Source organism: Molossus molossus, unplaced genomic scaffold, assembly GCF_014108415.1.
Source record: "Molossus molossus isolate mMolMol1 unplaced genomic scaffold, mMolMol1.p scaffold_m16_p_10, whole genome shotgun sequence".
Lineage (NCBI taxonomy): Eukaryota > Metazoa > Chordata > Mammalia > Chiroptera > Molossidae > Molossus > Molossus molossus.
Genome location: NW_023425345.1, coordinates 45,700,813 through 45,725,574, shown reverse-complemented (window position 1 = coordinate 45,725,574; position 24,762 = coordinate 45,700,813). Strand labels below are relative to the sequence as shown.

The 24,762-nt window shown below is 38.8% G+C and overlaps 1 protein-coding gene across 1 annotated transcript in view; it reads left to right on the top strand.

The window, feature by feature from the left end:
- The window catches only part of ADAMTS20 (ADAM metallopeptidase with thrombospondin type 1 motif 20), a 165,456-nt gene that overhangs the window by 125,393 nt on the left and 15,301 nt on the right, over positions 1-24,762 (top strand). The window contains exons 30-37 of the mRNA XM_036251991.1: positions 5,193-5,366; positions 5,442-5,612; positions 13,607-13,807; positions 15,200-15,329; positions 15,532-15,626; positions 15,711-15,805; positions 16,316-16,449; positions 21,338-21,429. Of these exons, the coding sequence (XP_036107884.1) occupies positions 5,193-5,366; positions 5,442-5,612; positions 13,607-13,807; positions 15,200-15,329; positions 15,532-15,626; positions 15,711-15,805; positions 16,316-16,449; positions 21,338-21,429 (1,092 nt within the window). The remainder of the gene's footprint in view (positions 1-5,192; positions 5,367-5,441; positions 5,613-13,606; positions 13,808-15,199; positions 15,330-15,531; positions 15,627-15,710; positions 15,806-16,315; positions 16,450-21,337; positions 21,430-24,762) is intronic.

Sequence of the window (24,762 nt, the reverse complement as noted above, 5' to 3'; positions counted from 1 at the left end):
TTGAGCTAATGTTGCATCTTGGAAATGGGACTGTTAAGTTCCAGAAGCAATTTTAGCTGGAGATGGAAAGTTAGGTGTCAGAGCTAGGTGCCCAGCATGACTGAGGCTAGGATGCACCCGCACTTGGAAAAATTCAGCAAAAATGAAGCTAGTACACAGGTGACCCCCAAGCTGAGAACTCAGTTTATAAAAGAAGGGCGATGGAACCTGCCTAGGCACAGTCAGGGAAGTAAGCTCAAACATCTAAATTAGGGGAGGCATGCCTTTCAACATGGTTGTCAAGCAAAGACCAGCTTGGGAAATATTAGTCAAGGCCATGAATGAAGTCAGAAACATTAACTAGAATAACTTCCCGAGGCCTGAAATAATGGGGTTTGCCCTTCAACTCAGCCTCCTGGCTGCTCTCAGCAGCACTTTAGGGCGCGTAATCATTTCTTAAAGGGCCTAGTCCTGTAACGGGGGGAAAAAGAGACCTATCTTCTGCTGATGGAGCATCCTTGTTTCTGTTTGATGTTGAAATTATGTTTGTTAGAAAAATAGGGGTTCCCCTGGACTTCTAAGGTGAGTTCAGAACCTTGGTGCCAGGCACCCCTGTATCAACATGTAGTTACTGAGTACAAAAGCTTCCAAATGCAGGGAGCATCTCAGGTTCTTTTGTGGGAGAGGCAGCCTCTGTCCAGTGTTAAGCTACCGACTGTGGTTAACATTTGACTGAAAAGTAGGGGCAAACACACCTCTGGTTTTCATCCCACAAAACATGTGTTCTTGAGCATTTGCTTCTACCTTTAACTTTAGTCAAGTAAATAACACTATTTGTAATGGTTTAGTAGAGGACCTGATTGAAAAGTTCTCCTACTAACCTTTTTTTAGCTGGTGAATGCCACTACTACCTACTAAGTTGTTCAAGAAAGAAACACTGGACCATCGTGTCTTCTTTTCCCTTGACCCACAGTTAGTCACTCAGCAGGTTCTCTCAATTCTATCAAGGTAACTCTTGAATTTTCCTTGCAACCACCTGTCTAGTTTCTCATCACCTGTTCCCAGGGGTACCATGGACTCCTTGCATATATCTTTGCCATTATTTACTCGCATACAGTGAGCTTTAGACCGGTCACTTCGTATCTTTTCTGACCTGCCGTTGTCTTCAGAGGGTTAATCTACACCTAACCCATGCTTACTTCTTTAGCATTGTCCTGGGCCAGCAAATCTTAGAGACACTGGATATCTTGTCCACTAAGCACTTCGTTGAGTATCTAGCCTAATACTTCTTACTTTGAATGCTGCGATTTAATTGTAAAAGGGACTTGCCACCTTGTTATTTGTTGTACTTGTCATATTGTGATTTTGCGTAAAGTGGGGGTTTGCCTCACTTCATCTGGCCTGAGATGTGGCAGAATAATGGCAAAGTAGCTTTCCCAAGAGGGTGGCACACTGTCCAGGCACTGAACCTTGCATGTGGCAGATCACTCCTGGTTCTGACCGCGGGCAGGGGCTGCGGGGGACGGGAGCGGAAGTGAGAGAGACTTTCTGCTTCTTTGCCCCCAGCATTCCTGCGGATCTCCAGGATTCTGCTGCTGCCCGCAGCTCTGTGGTTGGTGCTCAGGAGGGACACTTTTTGACTCTTGACCTCCAGCCCCACAACAGTGAATCAACTGTCAGTGCTAACAAATTGGCCTTGGCTTACCACCAAGTATGAAATTCTGTGAGATTCACCAGAGGAATGTATTTCAGGGGTTTCTAAGATACAGACAGGACTATTCGGAGACTACAAAAACACAGATGCTTTTGTACAGGGTCCGCTTTCTTCTTTTTGAATTGGTTTTCCTTGTCACAGAAATTAGCTTCATACTCCCACACGGTCCCCACATCTCTGCCAGAAACAAACGGCCACTTGTGAAGTTGTTGGCGTTTGCTTTATTCTCTAAAATGTACCCACATGAAGTTAATTAACAATTGCAGGCTGTCATTGCACTACATATAATAATGTATTCAACAGAAGTGTAATTTCAGAGGTAGTTAGGAGATAATCACTGGTTGCTACTTTGCTCTGGCTGCATAAATTGTAACATGGCTTTCATATAATCGCTTACTATAAAATTATTTTATTTTATTACTGTTTTGCATCATACCTCAAATGGAAAGACTTGTTTGCCAAATTGTGACCACAGAGGTGCTCAAATGAGTTTTGAAGTAACACTCTTCATTCGGTACTTGATGATCACTTTTTAATGAAAGGATTTAGTAATGCATTTTAATCACTGCTGCTGAGCAGGAGCAACATTGCTATTCAGGGCCGTTTGCCCTCTGGGTCCAGATGTGTACAGTTAGAGGCGAATTAAACACGGGGCACAATTCTATAACACATCATCCGTACATTGTACTGTGTGTCCACCACCCCAAGTCAGGTCTCCTTCCATAACCATGGACCCCCCACCTTACCTTCTCAACCTCCCTCCCTCCTCCCTATTTCCCTCTGGTAGTCACCACGCTGTTGTTTCTCCATGTTGTGGGTCTTTTTATCCCCCCAATGTAATCTTCATGGGGAAATAATCCACAGTTCTCACCTCCCCTTGATTACGGAAAACCTGCTGGACATCTTAGAAAGGTACCTCAGCAATCTCACTGAATACTTAAAGGATACGCTACTGAACCCAGAACTACGTGACATCAGCCACTTACTGGCTTCTCCTTCTCTGAGACCCATCTTTTTTTTTTCTCTTATACTTAAAGATCAGAGCTGGAACCAAAGGTGATACAAGTTCCAAAATATCACGAATCTACCGGCCAGTGCCCCCTTTCCCAAAGCCCCTGGTGTGAAATAAAAAGGAAACTGTATGCTGAATGCTAGCATGTTTAAGTGATTTTTGTATGTTTTTAATTTCATGTTTTCTATATTTTCAAAATTTTCTGGCGCCTTTGTATATACATCTTCTAATCTAAAAGGAGAGTAAATCTTGATTAAGACCCCCCCAGCCCCTCACCAGAAACCCAGAAGCTTTTCATCTGAGTGTAAAGAGAGGCAAGTTCTGAGCAGACCCTGAAACAGGCCAGCATTTCAAGGCTGAAAGAGAAAACAGTCAGTCAAGAACTTGGAGAGGGGCAGTCGCAGGAGGGGAGAGGGAGCTCTGGACCGGGGGGTTGGAGCACAGAGCCAGGGTGGCTCTGCAGAAAGTGGTCGGCGGTGCTGGGTGTGTGGGGAGTAAGAAAAGATTCGACAAGTTTTTACTGGATTTGGCGATTGGGGTTATCAATGAAATCAGGCTAAGAGATAGTTAAATCATAAATCATCTGTTCAAACCGGACATCGCATCAATTCACTCTTTTATATTCTTATCTCCAGAACACTGAAAAAGAAATGTTATTTGCTTATTTCAAGCAGTTGTCCATTTTGTTTCCTTTCAGGGACGAGGTCCACCCATAGCAGGAACTCTGGTCTCAGTGGATGTACTAAATGCTGTGACCAAAGGAAGAATAGACCACTGTGGCTTATCGGATGATAGAAAAGCCGATGGTCTGATAGAACTTGCTAAGCTGTGTTTTGTGAATTACTTTTTCCAGGTTTTTTTTTTCTCTCTCTCATGTTTAGAGGGAGAAAGTTTTTCAAATATAATTTATATTTCTGAAATTAACCCCAGGAAGATGTTTGCCGGAGCCTTACTTTGTAGGCTAATCATTTTCACAAGAGGTTCAGAAAAGCTAAGCACACAGATATTTTAGTTTACCGAACACTGCGCGCAAAGCTCGTATCCCGCTCTCGCTGTCCACAGAAATGAGCTGTGTGGTTTTGTGAAAACATTCGGTGAGCTGGCTCTGCCTCAGCATGAAAGGAAAGTCCATATAAGTATGTAGATTATATAATGTTCTTCACAGGTTAAAAAAATACAGACTATCTTTCAAGTCAGTTTTTGCTTATACACACAGGACAGAAAACAATTTTAAAGAACCTTTAGACAAAAAATGCTTCACAGTCTGTGAGAGGAATTTGAGTCCCCCAGGTGAACTAAATTCTTAGCTTTTGTGGGATTTCAATTTTCACTCATGGTAAAACCACATTCTGCTGATACATACTTATCGTTGTGGAGAAAGAAATAATTTACTCTGGAACTCCTCCAGAAATAGAGAACTTAATGAAGAACCTGATTTTTTACCCTTATAATATCAGTTGGCAACAGTGATGAGTCTCCAAACATCACTCAGTCCCCAAATGTTCACTCAATGTGACTTTAAATTCCTTCTGGAATAACAAGGAGTATAATTTTTTAAATCTCACAAATTAAGTAACATTAGAAGTTCTCCACATTTCATTAATATTGGCATCATAGCTTGGTGTGGTCAAGCTCTGCTGTTATGTGAACCTGCATACAAAGAGTCCCGAGACACTGCCAGGTCCTTCCTTCCCCCGGGGCAGCCCAGTGAGAGCTCAGAGTCTGCAGTGGGGAAGAACTCGGTTTCAACCCACTGTCACCACTAGCCAGAGGCAGCCACTCGGGCAAGTGGCTTATCACCTTTGCGTCTCGGGGCGCAGCCCTGGTCCCTCCACTATAGAGCTGTTGCCAGGAATAAGTGTCTGGGAGCTACTCTATGAAATTTTACAAATAACACAAAATCTTCATTGTACAGATAAGAAAAATGAGACCCAGGGAGGTTCAGACAGGTTTGTCTAAGTTGATGTTTACACAACCAGCTTCTCAAAACGTGTCCATTGAAATATAATCATGAGCCAACAAATTAGCAAATAATTGGAATGTAACACAATCTGGGAAATTATTGTTTCTTTGAGGGAGGACAGTGTAAGGATTTACACTTTATGTGGACAGTGTAAGGATTTAAGTGATGTTTAAAAACAATGTAGAATAGTTGTATGGTTTTATAGATATTAAGTACATGTAAGTCAGAAGAGAGTGTTATTAATTGGGTTGGAGTATATGGCATAACATGTCATATCACCTGTCATAGTTTCCAGAAGACTTGAATAGATGTTGCAAAATAAAAGTTATTTATACATTTCTATAGATGCTTCACACCGGACAATCTTGAACACACTTACTGCATGCCTTTTCTATCTAATGCATGATCTAATATCAAGCTATATTGAAATGAAACAAGAAACTATGCCATGACACTATTTTGCTCCCTTTCTATAGTTTGATACTTGTGAGCTAACTGCTCAAACCATGTGGGCTTCTTTGTAGTGCTCTGCGACCTGTGGCTCTGGCGTTCAGCAGAGGGATGTGTACTGCAGACTGAGAGGCGTCGGGCGGGTGGCGGAAGAACTGTGTGACGGGTCCACACGGCCCTCTTTCCAGAGGCACTGCTGGCATCAGGACTGCACACAGTACCAGTGGGCGGCAGGAGAGTGGTCTGATGTGAGTATTGACAAGTCCCCTTTCAAAGACACCGCATAAAGTCATGTGTCGCTCATTTCATCATTGCATTCCTAGTGTTTAGCATCATGTAAGAAGAAGGAGACACATCGGCAAGTGCAGTGCATTGATGCACAAAACAGCCAAGTGAATGAGAGTTTCTGTGACCCTTCCACCAGACCTCTTTCAATCAAGAAGTGCAAGAACCTCCCCTGCAAGTATATTGTGGTAACAGGAGACTCGTCTCAGGTAAGGCAAAGAAGGTAGTGGAGAATTTTTGCTCCTAGAAAAAGAAAAACCACCTGAGTCTAAAACATGATGCAGTCTAAATTGGAATATGGAGGCAGATAAAAGGATGCATATTAATCTAAGGAATAAAACTACTGGCAGTTGGATGGTGCAAATAGAATAACAGCAATGTGGATGTTAAACTTGGTGCAGTTCCAAAGTGTCAATTAGTGCCAACTGTGAAATCAACCACCAGGAACAGTTTGGCAAACTGGCCCTGCAGAGTGGCCCACTTTTTTTTTTTTTTTGGTGTGTGTGGGGGGGGGGAGAGAAGGGAGAGATAGAAACGTCAATCAGCTGCCTCCTACATGCCCCCTACTGGAGATCGAGCCCAAAACCCTGGGCGTGTGCCCTGACAGAGAATCGAACTGGGACCTCTCAGTCCATGGGATGACGCTCAATCCACTGAGTCACACCAGCCAGGCAGTTCCCTGTTTTTTTAAATTGCCATCCCCTTCCACCCAGTCCCCACCCAGGCCTTCACCACATTATTGTCTGTGTCCATGGGCTATGCTTATATGCAGAAAAACAGTTTAATTGAGGTATAATTGACAAACAATATGCAGCACATATTTAAACTATACAGTTTGGTAAGTTTTAATATATGGATATGGATATACCCATAAAGCCATTACCATCTTTAAAATAAAGAGCATCTCCATCACCCCCCAAAATTTCCTTGCATTGCTTTGTAATTCCTTCCTCCTTCCCCCACCCCACAGGTAACCTAATCTGTTTTCATTTTAGTGATCTGTCACTGTATTCATTTACATGCTTGAATTTTATATAAATGGAATAATACAGTATATACTATTTTTGTCTGATGCCTCATAAGTATTTTGAGATTGTCAGCTGACAGCATGTATCAATAATTTATTTTTTATTATTGAATAATTTTTCACTATATGGATATCTTTAAGTCCACTAACCTTTTCTTCTGTGATGTCTGACTTACCATTATTTCCCATTCAGTCTATTTTTCATCTCTGTGTACTCTTCATTTTTAGAAATTTGATTTCAGCTTTTTTGTATCTTCGATGCCTCTACTTAACTTTTTGAACATATTGAAGTAATTAATAACTTTTTAATGTCCTCTGATAATTCTGAAATCTGTGTGTGTGCATTTACAGATTAGGGACTTCTGGTATATTCACAAGTTCTTGCAATCATCACCATGATCTAATGCTAGAACATTTTATCACCTCAAAAAGAAACTCTAAACCCACTAGTAGTCACTTCACATTTTCTCCTACTCCAAGTACCAGACAACCAGTTTTTTGACTCTATGGATTTGCCTGTTCTGGACATTTCATGTAAATAGAATCATATAATATGTGGCCTTTTGTATATGGCTACTTTCACTTAGCATGATACTTTTAAGGTTCATCTGTGTTATAGCATATATCAATAATTCATTCCTTTTTATGAATGAATAGTTTTCCATTTTAGGTCTATGATATATTTTCTTCATTCATTCAGCTGTTGATAGACACTTGGATTGGCTTCCTTTTTAACTATGATGAATAACACTGTTAAGAACATTTGTGTAGGACAGAAGATGGCAGCGGGCAGGACCGAAGGGAGGGTGAATGTGTGAGAAAGTGAGCTGGTGTGAGAGAGTGTGAGTGGATGTGAAGGTGGACGACCAAACTCCTGCAGAGACGTGGAGCAGAAGTTTCCTGTGCTGTGGATGGGAGCAGCCGGCTACTGCCCTAGAGAAGCTCTTTAGGGCACTTCTCCCTGTGCCATGGGGAGGTCCCACCATTTTGGAAGATCCTGGGTCTTCCCTTGAAGGAAGAAGTGGGAGCTGCTAGGGCCCAGCAACCTGAGCCCACCAGCACACCTTGCAATATTGGACCATTGGACACACTGTGTCAACACAGACCAGTGCACAGCAGTGGAGTTCCCAAGGTGCAAGTCGCAGTATCCATGGACACTCTGGAGCCCAGCACCATCCCCCACAGTAGCAGCCTGATCAGAGTCGAGATATACCTCTAGCAACAGAGGCTGGAGAGCAGACATCCATCCCCAGGCAACAGAAGCAGAGACTAGCAGCTGAGACCCATCCCCAAATACTACAGCAAAAGCTGAGTAGGAGATGAGCCCCATGGGGCAGCACCACTCCCCAGCCACCAGTGGTGGGACCTGGAGCTCCACAGAGACCTGTGCGACCGAGCAGCTCACAGGAGCAGTGGGAAGCCGGAGCCCCAGAGGGACTGGTGTGATCCAGCTGCCCGCCCACAGGACCTGCAGGATGTGGGGACACCAGAGAGGCCTGTGCGACCCAGCAGGGACTGTGCGATCCAGTTACCCGTGGAACCTGCAGTGTGCGGGGGCACCAGAGAGGCCTGTGCAACCCAGCTGTGCACAAGATAGGCATAGAGGATGTAAAAACGGAGGCAGAGTGAATGGAAGCTACCCAGATGATCTCCCAGGACCAAACGGGAATTACAACTAAAATAAAGACAAATCCTCAGAAAAAAACAACAGAAAAGCAGCAGGACAGGACCAGATAACCAGGGACACTGGTAGGATCTGCAGTGAGAGGGTGGTGGGCTGGGAGCCCAGGGACAGCAGCAGTCTTAGCTGTGAGCAGCACCCTTAGGGAATAAAGACCAAGCCCGCTCCACAGTGCAAAGAGCCGAGACAGAGCGCTAAAATAGCCACAGCCACTCATCTGGGGGCTACAGCTGATGGAGGGCAGACTGGGCTGGAACTCTGTGAGGCCACCCGGGATTTGGAGGGCACTCAAGAGTTTTTGCTGAGTTGAGACCACAAAGGACGGTGTTCAGTGAGCTCCTTCCCTGAGCTGTGGGGAAAAGCAGCACCCCACCTCCTCTAAGATTCTGCTTTTCCCAGGTGAGGCAAAGAAATGCAAATTGAGGCTCATTAACAACCAGCATCTATCCCACCCTCTGGAAATCCTCTTATGCAGAACAACGCCAGGGCTACATTCCAAGGCCATGAGTAATTGAGACTACTAGCCTCCGGAAAAAAGCAAGAGGATAACTGAACCTTTCCTGGGCTTGCAAATCTAGCCAGGAAAGTAAGACTTGACAGTGGTGCTTAACGTGGGCCCACCCAGGCTCATCCAAACCCAGTAGAGGAAACCACAAACAGCAGAACACCAACACCGACAGAGAGAACTTGGCAGGTTCCAACACCCACTGAGATAGCCAAAATGGTGAAACGAAGAAACAAATCCCAAATGAAAAAACAAGAGAACTCTACTGAAGATGAGATTAATGAAATGCAGTTAATCAAATTATCAGAGGTAGAGTTCAGAGCCATGATCTTGAGGAAGCTCAACAGCATGAGTAAGCAAATCAGCACCATGAGTAAAGATACAGAAACATTGAAAACCAACCAAGTGGAAACAAAGAATGATATAGCAGAAATAAAGAGCACATTGGAAGGACTAACCAGCAGAGCAGAGGAAGCTGAGGACCAGATCAGTGAATTAGAAGACAGGGTAGAAAAAATAAACCAATCAGAAAACCAAAAAAAAAAAAAAAAAAATTAAAAAACAGGAAGACAGCTTAATAGAACAATTGGACATCTGGAAGCGTAATAACATTCGCATCATAGGAGTCCCCAAAAAGGAAAAAAATGGGCAAGGGTTAGAGTATATATTTGAAGAAATAGTGACAGAAAACTTTCCAAACTTGGTGAAGGAAGAAGGCATTTAAGTTCAAGAAGCACAGAGAGCCCCAAGTAAGAACCCAAACAGGCCCACACCAAGACACATAGTAATTAAAATGCCAAAAATTAAAGACAAAGAGAGAATCCTAAAGGCAGCAACAGATAAGTAACAGCTTACCTATAAAGGAAACCCCATAAGGTTCTCACCTGACTTGCCAACAGAAACACTACAGGCTAGAAGGGAGTGGCATAAAGTAATCAAGGTCAGGAAAAACAAGGATCTTGAATCCAAGACTACACCAGCAAGGCTATCATTCAAAATAGAAGGTCAAATAAAGAGCTTCCCAAACCAAAAAAGGCTAAGTGAATATATTAACACCAAACCAGCACTGCAAGATATGCTAAAAGAACTGCTCTAATTAGTAGAAGAAATAGGAAGAAAAATAGAACCACACTAAACAAAAATGGCAATGAATAAGTACATATTAATTATCACCTTAAATGTGAATGGTTTGAATGCTCCGATAAAAACACAGAGTAGCTGACTGGATAAGAAGGCATGACTCACATATATGTTGTTTACAAGAGACCCACCCTCACAACAAAAGACTCACATAGGTTGAAAGTGAAGGGATGGAAAAAAATATTTCAAGCAAACGGAAAGGGAAAAAAAGCTGGGGTAGCAATACTCATCTGATAAAGTAAATTTCAAAATGAAGGCCATGACTAGAGACAAAGAAGGCCACTACATAATATTGAAAGGATCTATCCAACAGGAAGATATAACCTTGGTAAAACAATATGCACCCAATATAGGAGCACCAACATATACTCAAAATCTTCTGGAGGACTTCAAAGAAGAAATCAACAGCAATACAATCATAGAAGGGGACTTCAACACCCCGCTGACATCACTGGATAGATCTTCTAGACGAAAAATTAACAAGGAAACACAGACTCTAAAGGAAGCGCTAGATCAAATGGATTTCATAGATATCTACAGAGAATTACACCACAAAACTGCAGAATTCACATTCTTCTCAAGGGCACATGGGACATTCTCAAAGATAGACCACATGTTAGGACACAAACTAAGTCTCACAAGTTCAAGAAGATTGAAATCATATCAAGCATCTTCTCAGATCATAATGGCATGAAACTAAAAATCAATTGCAACAAGAACATGCAAAGACATTTGAAAACATGGAGGCTAAATAGCATGTTATTGAACAATTAATGGGTTACCATGGAGATCAAGGAAGAAACTAAAAGCTTTCTGGAATCCAATGAAAATGAACACACAACACAAAATCTATGGGATGCAGCAAAAGCAGTTCTGAGAGGGAAGTTCATAGCACAACAGGCCTACTTCAAGAAACAAGAAAAATTTCTAATAGATTTTTTAACCTCACAACTTAAAGAACTAGAGAGCAAACAAAAAGAAAACCCTAGAGCAAGTAGAAGGAACAAAATAGTAAAGATTGGAGCAGAAATAAATGACATGGAGACCAAAAAAACAATTCAAAGGATCAATGAAACAAAGAGCTGGTTTTTCGAAAAGATAAACAAGATTGATGGACCCTTAGCTAGACTCACCAAGAAACAGAGAGAACCCAAATTCACAAAATCAGAAATGAAAGAGGAGAAATGATAACTGACACCACAGAAATACAAAGGATTGTATCATACAAATATGAACAATTATACGGCAACAAATTCGACAATCTAAGCAAAATGGACAAATTTCTAGAAACACATAGTCTCCCAAAACTGAACTGGGAAGAGATAGAAAACTTGAACAGATCAATAACAACAAAAGAAATTGAAGATGTAATCAAGACTCTCCCAGCAAACAAAAGCCCAGGCCCATATGGCTTCACGGGGGAATTTTACCAAACATTCAAAGAAGAACTAACACCTATTCTCCTCAAACTATTTCAAAAAATTCAAGAAGAAGGAAGACTTCCAAACTCATTTTATGAGGCCACCATAATTCTAATTCCAAAACCAGAAAAAGACACTACAAAGAAAACCACAGGCCAATATCCCTGATGAACATATATGCCAAAATCCTGAACAAAATACTAGCAAATCGAATCCATCAATACATCAAAAAAATTATTTACCATGACCAAGTGGGATTCATCCCAGGGATGCAAGGTTGGTGCAATATTTGCAAATCAATAAATGTGATACACCACATGAACAGAACAAAAGATAAAAATCATATGATCATATTAATAGATGCTGAAAAAGCATTCGACAAAATCCAGCACCCATTTCTGATAAAAAAGCTCAGCAATCTGGGAATAGAGGAATCATATCTCAACATAATAAAGGCCGTATATGAAAGACCGACAGCCAACATAATACTCAATGGGCAAAAACTAAAAGCATTTCCCTTAAGAACTGAAACAAGACAAGGATACCCAGTTTTGCCACTCTTATTTAACATAGTACTGAAAGTCTTAACCACAGAAATCAGATAGGAAGAAAAAATAAAAGGGATCCAAATGGGAAAGGAGGAAGTGAAACTGTCATTATTCACAGACGACATGATACTATATGTAGAAAACCCCAAAGATTCCATCAAAAATTTACTAGACTTAATGAATTTGGCAAAGTAGCAGGATACAAAATTAACATCAAGAAATTGACGGCATTCTTATACACCAATGATGAACTCACAGAAAGAGAAACTAAAAAAACAATCCCATTTATCATCGCAGCCAAAAAATTAAGATACCTAGGAATAAACTTAACCAAAGAAATAAAGGACCTATTTGCAGAAAACTACAGGTCATTGAAATAAGAAATAGAGGAAGATATAAAAAAGTGGAAGCACATACCTTGGTCATGGATTGGAAGAATTAACATCATTAAAATGTTGATACTACCCAAAGCAATCTATAGATTCAATGCAATCCCCATCAAAATACCAACAACGTATTTCACAGAACTATAACAAATACTTCAAAAGTTCATATGGAACTAAAAAAGACCCCGAATAGCCACCAAACAGTTCAAATAATGACAAGACTGTGCAACGGAATCTTTGAAAGATGTTCAACCCTGTTCTGCCACTTTGGTGGCTGCCAGGCTGCTGGTTCCACCATGTTTACAGAGCTGTTGATTTTCAAGGCTACTGTGGAGCTGGAGCGGGGAGAATGTGGGTAGGGCAAGTTAAAAAGTTCAAAGCTCCCTCTTGTGAGATGTAGCCTTGTTTATTAAATACATGCTTCCTTGATTGCTTCAAGCTTTTCATTAATTTCTAGAACTCTGAAAAAGTTAATTGACAGATTTTGCCAGTTTTCTCATTGCTTTTATGGAGGAGAGAATTTTCAGAGGTCCTTCCTCTGTCATTTTTACCTACCCCTCTGGGTCGCTTTGATAGATGGCATTTTCTCCTTATGGGCTATATTTTCTTGTTTCTTTGGAAAACAGTTAATTTCTTATTTCATGTCAGACATTATAACTTTTACTTTTTATAGTTACTGGATAATTTTTATTCCTATACATATATTTTAGAATGTTGTGATTCTAGTTGTAGTTTATTCTAGAATGTAGTTATTCTGTTTGGACACAGTTTGCCCCTTTCTTGTCTCATTCTTAGACTTTGTTACATTAGACCAGTGCATTGTTTAGGGTTAATTTATTCCCCTCTACTGTATGAAGACCCTTCTGAGTGTCCTACAGATTGTAGAATACATGTATATAAGATTTGCCAGTCTGGCTAGAGGGACCAGACTATATTTGGTCCCACGTGAGCACCAGATACAGACCTTCTAAGTCTTTTGATTGGTTCATTCTTTAGCATCAGTACCTTGAGCACTTGTCAGTTACCCCACTTGTCAGTTACCCCTTTATTTCAGGTAAGAACCATCACATGTTTTATTTCTCCAACGCTGCACCTATTGGAGATAAATTTTCATTCAACTAAGATAGTCTTAGTAGTGTAATGGAAGAAAAACCATGGGCACTACAAATAGACAACCTAGCCTGGATATGAAACCTTTCCATTTATTGGTACAACTCTAGGAAAATTATATAATGTCTCTGAACCTTTGTTATGCAAATGGGGCTAATGAATAGGATTGTTGTGGGGATAAAATTGCAGAGTGTATTTATATTTAAATATTTATGTGTATATATTTGTGTGTGTATATTTATGCATATACATATATAATATATACATATATTATATACATATATAAAATATATATACATATATAAAAATATATATATATCACCTGGTGAATATTAGACTTTGGTTAAGTTTAAGGATATTGTCTCCTCCTTGTAATTATTTTCAGTGTGCTGGTAACTGTGGATTTAGTTACCGACAAAGAATTACATATTGCATTGGGATTCGGTCTACTGAGAGAGATGAACTCCATCAGCTTTGGCCTATAGACTACAAAGAATGCCCTGTGCTGCCTTCACCTCAGGTTTACAAATGCGATCTTAAGAGCTGTTTGCATGTGGCTACTTGGAAAGTTGGAAAATGGAGCAAGGTCAGTGTATGATTATGAATTTATTTATTTTTCTTATTTTTATTTTTTTTTATCCTCACCCGAGCACATTTTTTGATATTTTGTTCAGATAGAGTGTGAGGGAGAGAGAGGGAGAGAAACATCGACATGAAAGGGACACATCGAGTGGTTGCCACCCACACGTCCCAACCAGGGCCGGGGACAAACTGCAACCAAGGTACGTGCCCTTAGCGGGAACCAAACCCAGGTCTCTCTGGACCACAGGCTGACGCTCTAACCGCTGAGCCAAACCGGCCAGGGCTGAATTTATATTTTTATTTTATTTTATTTTTTATTTTTAGAGAGGGAGGAAGGGAGAGGGAGAGAGAGATAGAAACATCGATGAGAGAGAATATTGATTGGCCACCTCCTGCATGCCCCACACTGGGGTTTGGGCCCACAACCTGGGCATGTGCCCTGACCGGGAATCAAACTGGTGACCTCTTGGTGCATGGGTCGATGCTCAACCACTGAACCACACCAGCCAGGCTAAATTTAAAATCTATTGAATGAGACTTTCTAGGTGTGAGATGCCTATGTATCTGCATGTCAAACTAGATCCTAGAATTGTTTCATTCCCCTATTGTCTAAAAACCACTTTGTCAGTTATCTGTATAAATAACTTATCTCTTTTTCTATGCTTCATATAACCTACTTTTATCTATTCTTCAGAGGGCCTTGCATAGTAACTTGCCTTTTGAGTAGCTACTTAACCAATAAATATTTGAAGTGAATAAGGAAATAAATCTAATGAGTAATATGTAATATGTAAGTAGTAAAAGTTAATTGCATTATATTCCATTTCCAATGTAATCAATAGAAAGCAAGTAAATTTTTTTTTCAAACCGCATATAACAATGAGAAAAAACTAAGTAGTCTTAGAAACCAACATTAATGTCTTTTTAATGCTTTTATTGATTTTTCAGAGAGAGGAAGGGAGAGAGAGAAACATCAATTGGCTGCTTCTTCTGCATGCCCCCCACCCCCACTGGGGCTCAAGCCCACAATCCAGGCACGTGCCCTGACCAGGAATCTAACCGGGGCCTCTCAGTCCATGGGAAGATGCTCAATCCACTGAGCCACACCAGTTGGGCTAACATTAATGTTTATCAAGTTGTTGTAATATACTGTTGATAGAACTATACAAATAAATGAAAAGAAGCCAGTAACGGAAAATTAACAGGTTCATACTAATGGCTAAGGATTCTTCCTACCTGCGACTTTCCAGTCTCTAGGGTATTTTTATGTCTGCAGTAGGTCTAGCCATTATTGGCCATCAGTTTGTTCCAAAAGGAGACTTCTGAGAGGAGATATGCATTTACTGGTCTTATTATTTATTATGTACTTTACCTTCAAATTTTACTCTGTTTACAGTGCTCAGTGACTTGTGGAGTTGGGATAATGGAGAGAAGAGTGAAATGCATGGCTGAAAACGGTTGGCCCAGTGATTTATGTTTAAAGCGTTTAAAGCCAGATGCTCAGAAGAAATGTTATATCAATGACTGTAAGTAATAGATTTCAAAAATCTACCTAGTAACTCAGTGTTCCTAAGCATTTTCATTAAAATTTGAAAATAAATATCCTTAATAGTCATATGCTACACAAAATGCTGTGCCTTTTTTAGTATAATTGTATGACTGAGTTAAATTCATGCTGTGTTTGTAATTTGTTCATTGTTGATAAGTTGTATTCACTCATCCTTGAAGGCAAGACATTTACCAGCTGCAAAGAAATCCAAGGGAAAAACAACATTACCAAGGATGGTGACTATTACCTTAACATTGAGGGAAGAATAATAAAGGTATGAACACAATTTCTATTGGATTTTAATGTTGACCACTGATTTTGGAAAATGCTTTTCTAGGTGTTTGCATTTTTTCTTTAGGTCTACTGTGCAAGTATGCACTTGGAGAACCCCAAGGAATATATATCATTGGTCAAAGGCGAAGAAGATAACTTTTCTGAAGTGTATGGTTTTAGGTATGATATGTGTTTTGGCTTATCAGTGCATTTCTTATGGTCCTTCAAGAAAATCAGATGTTCCAGCATTTGGATGGCTTGCAAGTGGGACAAGTATATCAGAAGCAGGTGGACATATCGAGACCTAAGTTAGCTGTTGTCCATGCCTATTCAAAAATAAAGACTTGAGTATTAACATGTACTCACAGAGCAATGGACGAAGAAGGAACTGTGGGTGAGCAGTAGGAGAACAGAAAAGGGGAGAATTTAAGACCTGTGTGTATTTTCACAGAAATCATAGTAATTCCAGTCACAAACGCTAGGAGAACTAGAGCTGAATTATTTTTCCACTGGTCTCAAATTTCCTATTGATAATTGTATGTGTTAACCTTGAAGGATTTTTACTTCTTTCTCATTTAACTTGTAGACACTGTCATATTGAAGCGTGTGTCCTTGCCTTCCATTCCAAAGTTTGCTTACATTGTGGGCCGATGACTATCTAATACTAAAAGTAATCTAATGTCGTTGCAGACTACGGAATCCATATGAATGTCCTTTTAATGGAAGCAGGAGGCAAGACTGTGAATGTACAAATGACTACCTGGCTGCTGGACACACTGTTTTCAGCAAAATAAGAATTGATCTCACTTCTATGCAAATAAAAAGTAAGTGCTGAACCTCAAATGAAAAGCCGCTCTTTGTTAATGAAAGACTACCACTATGCTGGTATCTATAATAGCTAGGGTATAGCCAAGGGCCTACCCTTGTTAAAATATTTTAAAAAGTTATTAGTTACATCCTTCCCCTGCAAATGACAAGGACCTTGGGGACCCTTAGTAAAGATGTTGTGGTAATGATAGTGATAGGATACATGGTGTCCTTCCAAGATCTGACCCTCTACCTTATAATCCCCAATTTCATTAAGGATAAAGTTAATATCTCATCACAATTGTATAAAGTTTTTGCAGGGCTTAGAGCAGTTTCAGATGACAATTTTTAAAGTATTTTCCCATAATTTTTCTCATTTGATCTTTTTTAACAACTAGTTAAGGCAGAATTGCCTCACCTTATTTTAAGTGATGCAGTTAAGATGCACTTAGAGAAGTTGAGTGACTTGTCCTAATTCATAGTCGGTAACTGGGATTGCAAGTAGATCAAGTCCCATTTACAGATCCTGGATGTAGATCTGCCCTCTTTCAGGAAGTAACGTATAATATGGTCTAGTCAAAACATATTTATGAAATCTAATACATACTGAGCACCCTGCTCTCCTGGAGGTTACACATCTATAGGAAAAGGCAAAGGAGTTAGTTTTAGAAGTAGAAACTCTGAATCACCAGTGCTTAAAACCCACCATCATTGCAGTGGGGAAGTGTTATACTATTATGGTTATGATCACGAACTCTGGAGTTAGACTGGGTGGAAATTTTCTGCATCCGTTTAGCAACAGTTATGTGACCTGGGACATATCTCTTTAAGCCTAAATTCCTTTATCTATAAAGTAAGAAAAAACCAACCTTCTTAGGTTTTTTTTTCTCTTTATTTTTTTCTCTTCTTTCTCCCCACCACCCTCCCATTTTTGAGGTGGGGGTTAGTGAGGATTATGAGATAATACTTGTAAAACACCTAGCAAATGCATTGCATATAGTAAATGCTCTATAAATACTCATTATTATTTAATAATGTATGTGTGTCAGGTAATTAGCATTGCTGAGCACATAATGGGCACTCAGTAGTTGTTTGCTCTTTATTAAGCTGTTGATTTTTATTAATTTGTCAAACAAACATGCCATTTTGCCAGGCATTGGGCTGGACCCTGAGGATACAATGTTAAATGGATATATTTTCAACTTCCTAGTCTCTCTTTTCCATCCTCAAACGTATGTGACAAAAGTCCTGCCTTGATTAAATTAACCTTTCACTGACTCAGCACTTGTACCATGAATCTTCTGAGTGGCAGATAATACACTGCGCTTATGGCTGGTCTCACTTTAAATGCATGACTACTGAGCTCACAGGGACCCTTCATGCTTCTGAGTAATCCTATTGCACTTCCCTAGTTCATTCCCTTCCCCGCTCTCCTAAATGTCTAACTCACATCTCTTCTAGCTGCAAACTTATAAACTTGCTAATACTCCCCTCTAGTCACGTATTGCTAATGATCTTATTTCCTATCTCACTGAGAAAATAAGAGCCAAAAGGGAATTTCCACCAGCTACCACTGCCACTTCCGCTAACCCACCTAAATGTTCACCTACAGACTTGGCCTTCTAACCTGGTTACAGCGGATGAATCATTCCCATGCCCATGTAAGGCCACCCTGTCTACTTGTGCTCTAGTCTCATCATTTCACTGCAATAATGTTCCTGCATAGGTACAAACTTTCCTTTCTCTCATATCACCAGTTCTTCCTCCATTTCTCTAAATCCAAAGACAAATTCTTGCTTTCCATCTAACTTAATCCATCAGCAGCATTTGGCTTTCAGGACACCGCACTCTCATTGTTTTTTTCCTTTTCTGGCTGCTCTTTCTCTCGTCTTACTATTTCTCACCTTGGCTAAGTACTCTTCATCTTCCACAACACTAAGCATTAAATAAGTCATTTCCTTAGGAATCTGATTCAATTTATACATTTCAAATACCACCTATCCGCCTAGCCAGTGGTTGAGTGTCGACCCATGCATCAAGAGGTCACCGGTTCAACTCCTGGTCAGGGCACATGCCCAGGTTGTGAGCCCAATCCCCAGTCGGGGGCATACAGGAGGCAGCCAATCGATGTTCTCTCTCATTGGGGTTTCTCTCTCTCTCTCCTTCTCTTTCTTTCTCTCTCTGAAATCAATAAAGAAAAAATAAAATAAAATAAAAATTAAAAAAAAAAATAACACCTATCCCATTAGATGACAGTCCCAAGTGTTTTTCTCCAATTTGGACTGCTACCCTGAATTCCAATATTAAAATGCGTATTCAGCATATCCATATGAATGTCTAATAGGCATCTCAAACTCAGAGTTGTCCAAAACTGAATCTTCAACATTGCTTTCCAACCATTCCTTCTACCCCCAATTTTTACCATTTCACTAAGTGGCAACTATAGTTTTCTAGTTACTCTAGCTAAAACCTAGTAACATCTTTAAATCCTCCCTTTCTCTCATACCTACATGCAATCCATCATCAAATTCTGTCAAGTGAATCTTCAACATTCATGCTGCTGTGGACTGTACTGTGTTCTCCAAAACGAGTGTGATGAAGTTCTAATCCCCAGTGTGATGATGTTTGGTCATGAGGAGATAATTAGGCTTAGGTGAGATCATGCTGGGAGCAGTGCCCTTATAAAAAGAGGAGAAGCTACGTATCCCTTCCAAGTAAGGAGACAGCAAGAAGATGACCATCTGCCAGCGACGAAGGAGACTCATCAGAACCCGACCGTGCTGGCACCCTGACTTCAGACTTGCAGCTTCTAGAACTGTGAGAAATACACCTCTGTTATTTAAGCCACCCAGTCTATAATAGCTGGGGAAGCTCTAGCTGAGATATATACCAATTTTAATTCTCACTTCCTCACATACTACCTTTTTTTGGTCCATTTTTTCATCTGGTTTATTGCGCCTACAAACTGGTATTCTTGTTTACTCTGATAGCATTCTGGTTCTATTTTACCTTTTTCCCTCTTCTGCCTAGATCCCCTTCTCCACAGAATAGCTAGAGTGATCTTATAAAATATAAGATCATTATGATGATCTTTTATATAAATATAAAATATTATGTCTTATACATCATCTATTTCTTTTTCATATATATATATATATACATATATATATATATATATATATATAATTTTAGCTTCTTAACAACCCTGAACTTTGCTCAAAACTGTCCATACATTTCCCATCTAACTCACAGGAAAATAGAGAATCCTGTCAATGGTCAACAACAGTCAGCATGGCCTCCTACCTCCATTACCTCTCTGCTCCTCTCCACACTCCCCTCTTGCACACTCCGCTCCAGACATACTCTTCCCTTTGCTTTTCCTTCAACACATCATGTATGTCCTCATCTTTGCACTTGCTGTTCTTTTTGAAGACAATTAGGAAGCTAATGCAATAATTCAGACAGAAAGTGATCAGGGCCTAAATTAAGAACACGGTTGAGAAATATTAAGGAGCTACACACACTCTATAGGATTTTCTGACAGAAGGCCTAGTGACATGGAATATTTAGAAACATTTCCAAAATAATCAGATAAATGGTGATAAAGTTCATTGAGATAAGAAAAACATCAAGGGGAATAAGTTTGGAGAAAAAGACAATGCATTCAGCTTTGGACATGTTATAGTAGAGCTATCTGTCAGTTATCCAGGTGATGATGGAAGAGATACTAGCAAAAGATGATCTGAAAATTGTGTCTGCTCTGCCCCAGTGTTAATCATAAGTGCCATGCATAAGCAGTGGTGTGTGGATGCATATTTAACAACCGGCTCTTACCAGGAAAAAGAAGTCTGATGTGTAGTATATGCCATTTTTCATGATGTGTATATTTCCATGGCCAATTTTAAGCTATCAATATGAGCTCACTGTACACGGAGTTGGGAAAAGACATACCCAGTTGGTTCTCATGACTTGGTAACAGCTGACTCTGGCACACCATGAAAGGTATTATTTTAGAAACTGTCCTTAAAGATATGATCATATTTCCATAAATTCTACCTTTAGGGGTTGCCATCATGGTAGCGTGCAATAATCTTGAAGTCCTCTTAAAATGTGAAGTGATATGAAACAACATTAGTGGAGGTGAGAGCCACTGACTGGATGACTATTGGTTAGGATATTATCTAAGTGATTAGAGCAGCTGAACTTTAGGGTATATGTATGTGTGTATATAAATGTGTTTACAGACTATATATATATGTATATATATATATAGTCTGTAAACACATGTGCTTTGTAATAATTTATTGACCTTTAAAAAATATTTTTTCCTGTAATTTTGCTCCTGATCTCATTTTGTCTATTTTATATATTTACTATGATATAAAATATAATAAAGCACTTAGTTTGAAAAACTTCTGGTTTAGTTCAGATATGTCTGTCATTTTTTTCTTCTTTTATTTCTAATACTCACCCAAGGATATTTTTCCATTGATTTTTAGAGAGAGTGGAAGGGAAAAAGAGAGGGGAAGAAACAAACAAACAAACATTGATGTGAGAGAGGCACATCAGTTGGTTTCCTCCTGCATGGTTAGTATGTGCCCTTGACTGGAATCAAACCTGTGACCCTTTGATCCACAAGCAACACTCTAACCACTGAGCCAAATCAGCCAGGGCACTATGCTTATTGATTTTAAGGGCATTTATGAGATGAACATTTTGTATTAAAGAAAAATAATTTGAGAGCCTGATCTACGTTATACACTATAATTGTATACATTTTTGCTTAAATTTTTGAGTTAATTGTATAAATGTATTTAAGAATATAATATGAACACTATGTTTGCAGTGAAGATTGGAAAACATACACTGTCTCATTGCTAAAGAGTTTTATTTATTACATTCTAGCTACAGACCTCCTATTTGCTCAGACGATATTTGGAAAACCAGTTCCATTTGCCACGGCTGGGGATTGCTACAGTGCTGCCAGATGCCCACAGGTATCTCAGATTTGTTATTTGCTCCCTAACTAGGAAAAAAGAAATAGATACTGTTTCTCTTCATTCATTTTCTTGATCGAGCCTGGACGAGGCCCCAGGACGCTCTGTTCACTGTCCCTACCCATCTGCCACCTCCTCTATGACTCTTTTTAGCTGTGACTTACTATTATGAAAAACCTCATGAAAATAATTTTACATTTGGGTTGCAGTGATCTCCTGAATGAGGATATTTACACAGTGTACTCATAAGAAAAAAAAAGGAAATAAAACATGACCTTTAAAAAAAAAAAAGAATATTGCAAGAAACATAAGTAAATAGAAAGTCAACTTCCTATATGAACTTTAGTTCAAAGATTATAGTAAGCTTTGGAGGAAAAGCATTTTTGTTTGTTTGTTTGTTTGCTAATATTGGATTTGTTTGAAAAGTGTATTAACAAGAATTTTAAATTGTTCAGATCCTATTTCTTATTCCATGGTGCTTTATTATTTATCTTTCCACTTGTTGCGTGGAAATAAATGGACATATATTATAAGGAATGGGTCACAAACATGTGATTTTCTATACACTGCTAACTTCCATTCAGCTTTTCTAGTTCTTCTTAAGTTTTTGATAGTTGGTCTTTTTAGGAATTTGTCAGATTCATCAAAGTTATCTAATTGGTTGGTATACATTGTTCATAGTATTCCCTTTATAATCCTCATATATTCCTGTAAGATTTGCAGTCATGTTCTTTAATTCCTGGTCTTAGTAATTTGAGTCTCCTCTCTTTGTTCTTTGTCAATTTTGTTGGTTTTATCTATTTTTCTATTCCTTATTTCATCAATTTCCACTCTATCATTTCTTTCCTCTGCTTGTTTTAAATTTAATTTGCTCTTCTTTTTTCACTGTCTTTAGGTGAAAGCTTAGGTTATTAATGAGATCTTTTTCTCTTTTAATATAGGCATTTACAGCTACACAATCCCACTACTTTTGCTGTATCCTTGAACTTCTGATATGTTGTGTGTATATTTTTATTCATCTTAAAGTATTTTCTATTATCATTCATATCTTCTTTGACCCATTGGTTATTTAAGAGTGTTGTGTTTAATTTACATATTTGTGAATTTCCCAAATTTCCTTCTGTTATTGATTTTTTACTTTCATTCCACTGTGGTTGGAACACATTTTGTAATATTTAATCCTTTTAATCTATCAAGGCTTGTTTTATAGCACAGCATATGGCTATCCTGGAAAATGTTCAATATGTGCTTGGAAAGAATGTATGTTCTGTTGTTGGGTGAAGTCTGTCAGGCCTCATTAGTTTAAAATATCATTTAACTCTTCCATTTCCTTGTTGATCTTCTGCCTAGTTGTTCTATATAATGAAACTTTGCAATTATTACTGTTGAATGGTCTGTTTCTCACTTCAATCTTCTTGCTATATTTACTTTGTACTTCATTTACTTTGGGGTTTTGTTGTACATGACGGCATGTTTATAATTGTCATAATTTCCTAATACATTCCCCTTTATCATAACATGTTCCTGTTTAACTCTAGTAACTTTTGTGTTTTAAAGTCTAATTTATTTGATACTTACTTTTAACCTATTTATATCTTTGTCTCCTGTAGAGAGCACTTTCTTGGATCTGTCTTTTGCTTGTTCAATGTCATTATTGATAGGTCTGGATTTATTCTTGCATTTTAATGTTTGTTTTTTATATGTTGTTTTTGCTCCTCTGTTTCTTCTTGACTGCTTTCTTTTTTATTCAGTGAATGTTTTCTAGTGTAACATTTTAATGTCCTTAATAATTTTTCTTTACTTTTTTGAATTGCTTTCTTAATGGTTATACTTACCATAATCTACTTCAGATTTATACTACATAATTTCAGTGAAATAGCAAAACAGTAGTCTTATATGTTCTATTTCCTTTTTTTGTGTTATGTTTACTAAAGATATACTATCTACATATGTAACAAACCAAATTTTAATAATTACTCTATATATGAATTTATGTCTTTTATAGAATGTGAGAAGAAATGAAAAAAATTATCCATAGTTTTTTAAAGAAACATTTCTATTTAACCTTTCTGATTCTCTTCATTTCTTCCTATAGATTTGATATAATCTGGTGTCAGTTTCTTACTCTAAAGCAGCTTTGCTTCTACCTGCCTCAATTGTACTATTTTGATCAAACATACTACATTTCTACATATTGCAGGTCAATAATATAATTATGTACATGTTGGTTTATATAACTGCTTTTAAAGTCAGTTAAGAACAAAAAGAAATATGCAATCATAGTGTCTTTCATAATTACCTTTACCAGTACTTTTTGGTTGTTTTGTTTTATGTTGATTTGTAGTAATGCCTGGTGTCACTTGATTACAACCTAAATTTTTTTCTTTACTGTGTCTTGTAAGACAGGTCTCCTAGTAACAAATCCTCTCACTTTTGTTTATCTGGGACTGTCTTTATTTTGCCTTCATTCTTAAAAGATTGATTTTCTTGTTATAAAATTCTTGATTTACAGTTTTTATTTTTCAGCACTTTAAATATGTCATTCACGGTCCTTTGGCTTCTAGAAAAACAATAGAAGTCAACTATTTATCTCATTGGCATTCCCATGTATGTGGTCATTTTTCTCTTGATGCTTTCAGATTTTCTCTCTTTATCAACATCTTCACTGTGACATATTTGGAGGTGGATCTCTTTGGAATCGATTGAACTTCTTGGATATGTGGATTAATGCATTTAACAAAATCTGGAAAGTTTTTAGCCATTATTTCTTCAAATATACTCTTTCCTCCTTTCTCTCCTTTCTCTCCTTTCTCTTCTTTCTTGTTGGTACTCCCATTACGCATATTTTGGTGCACTTAATGGTGTCCCTCTCAGTTTATTTTTTCATCCCCCCCCCCCCCCCCCTGTTCTTGAGATTGTATCATCACTGTTAACATATGTTTTTTCAACTTTGCTTCAGAAGATTCTCTGGCGAAATTTTTATTTTGGTCATTGTACTTTTTAATTCCAGGACTGTCCTTTGGCTCATCTTGTACACTATCATACCTTTCTTTATTTTATTTAATCCTCACCCGAGGATACTTTTCTATTGATTTACAGATAGAGTTGGAGGAAGGGAGAGAGACACATTGATTGGTTGCCTCCTGCATGACCCTGACAGGGGCCAGGTATCAAACCTGCAACCCAGGTAGTGCCCTTGACTCCTCAGTCTGCGGGCCGATGCTCCAACCACTGAGCTAAACTGGCCAGGGCTTCCTTTAGTTCTTTGAATATATTTAGAATAGCTGCTTTAAAGTCTTCATCTGCTCAGTTTGAGATCTGAAGACTCTCAAA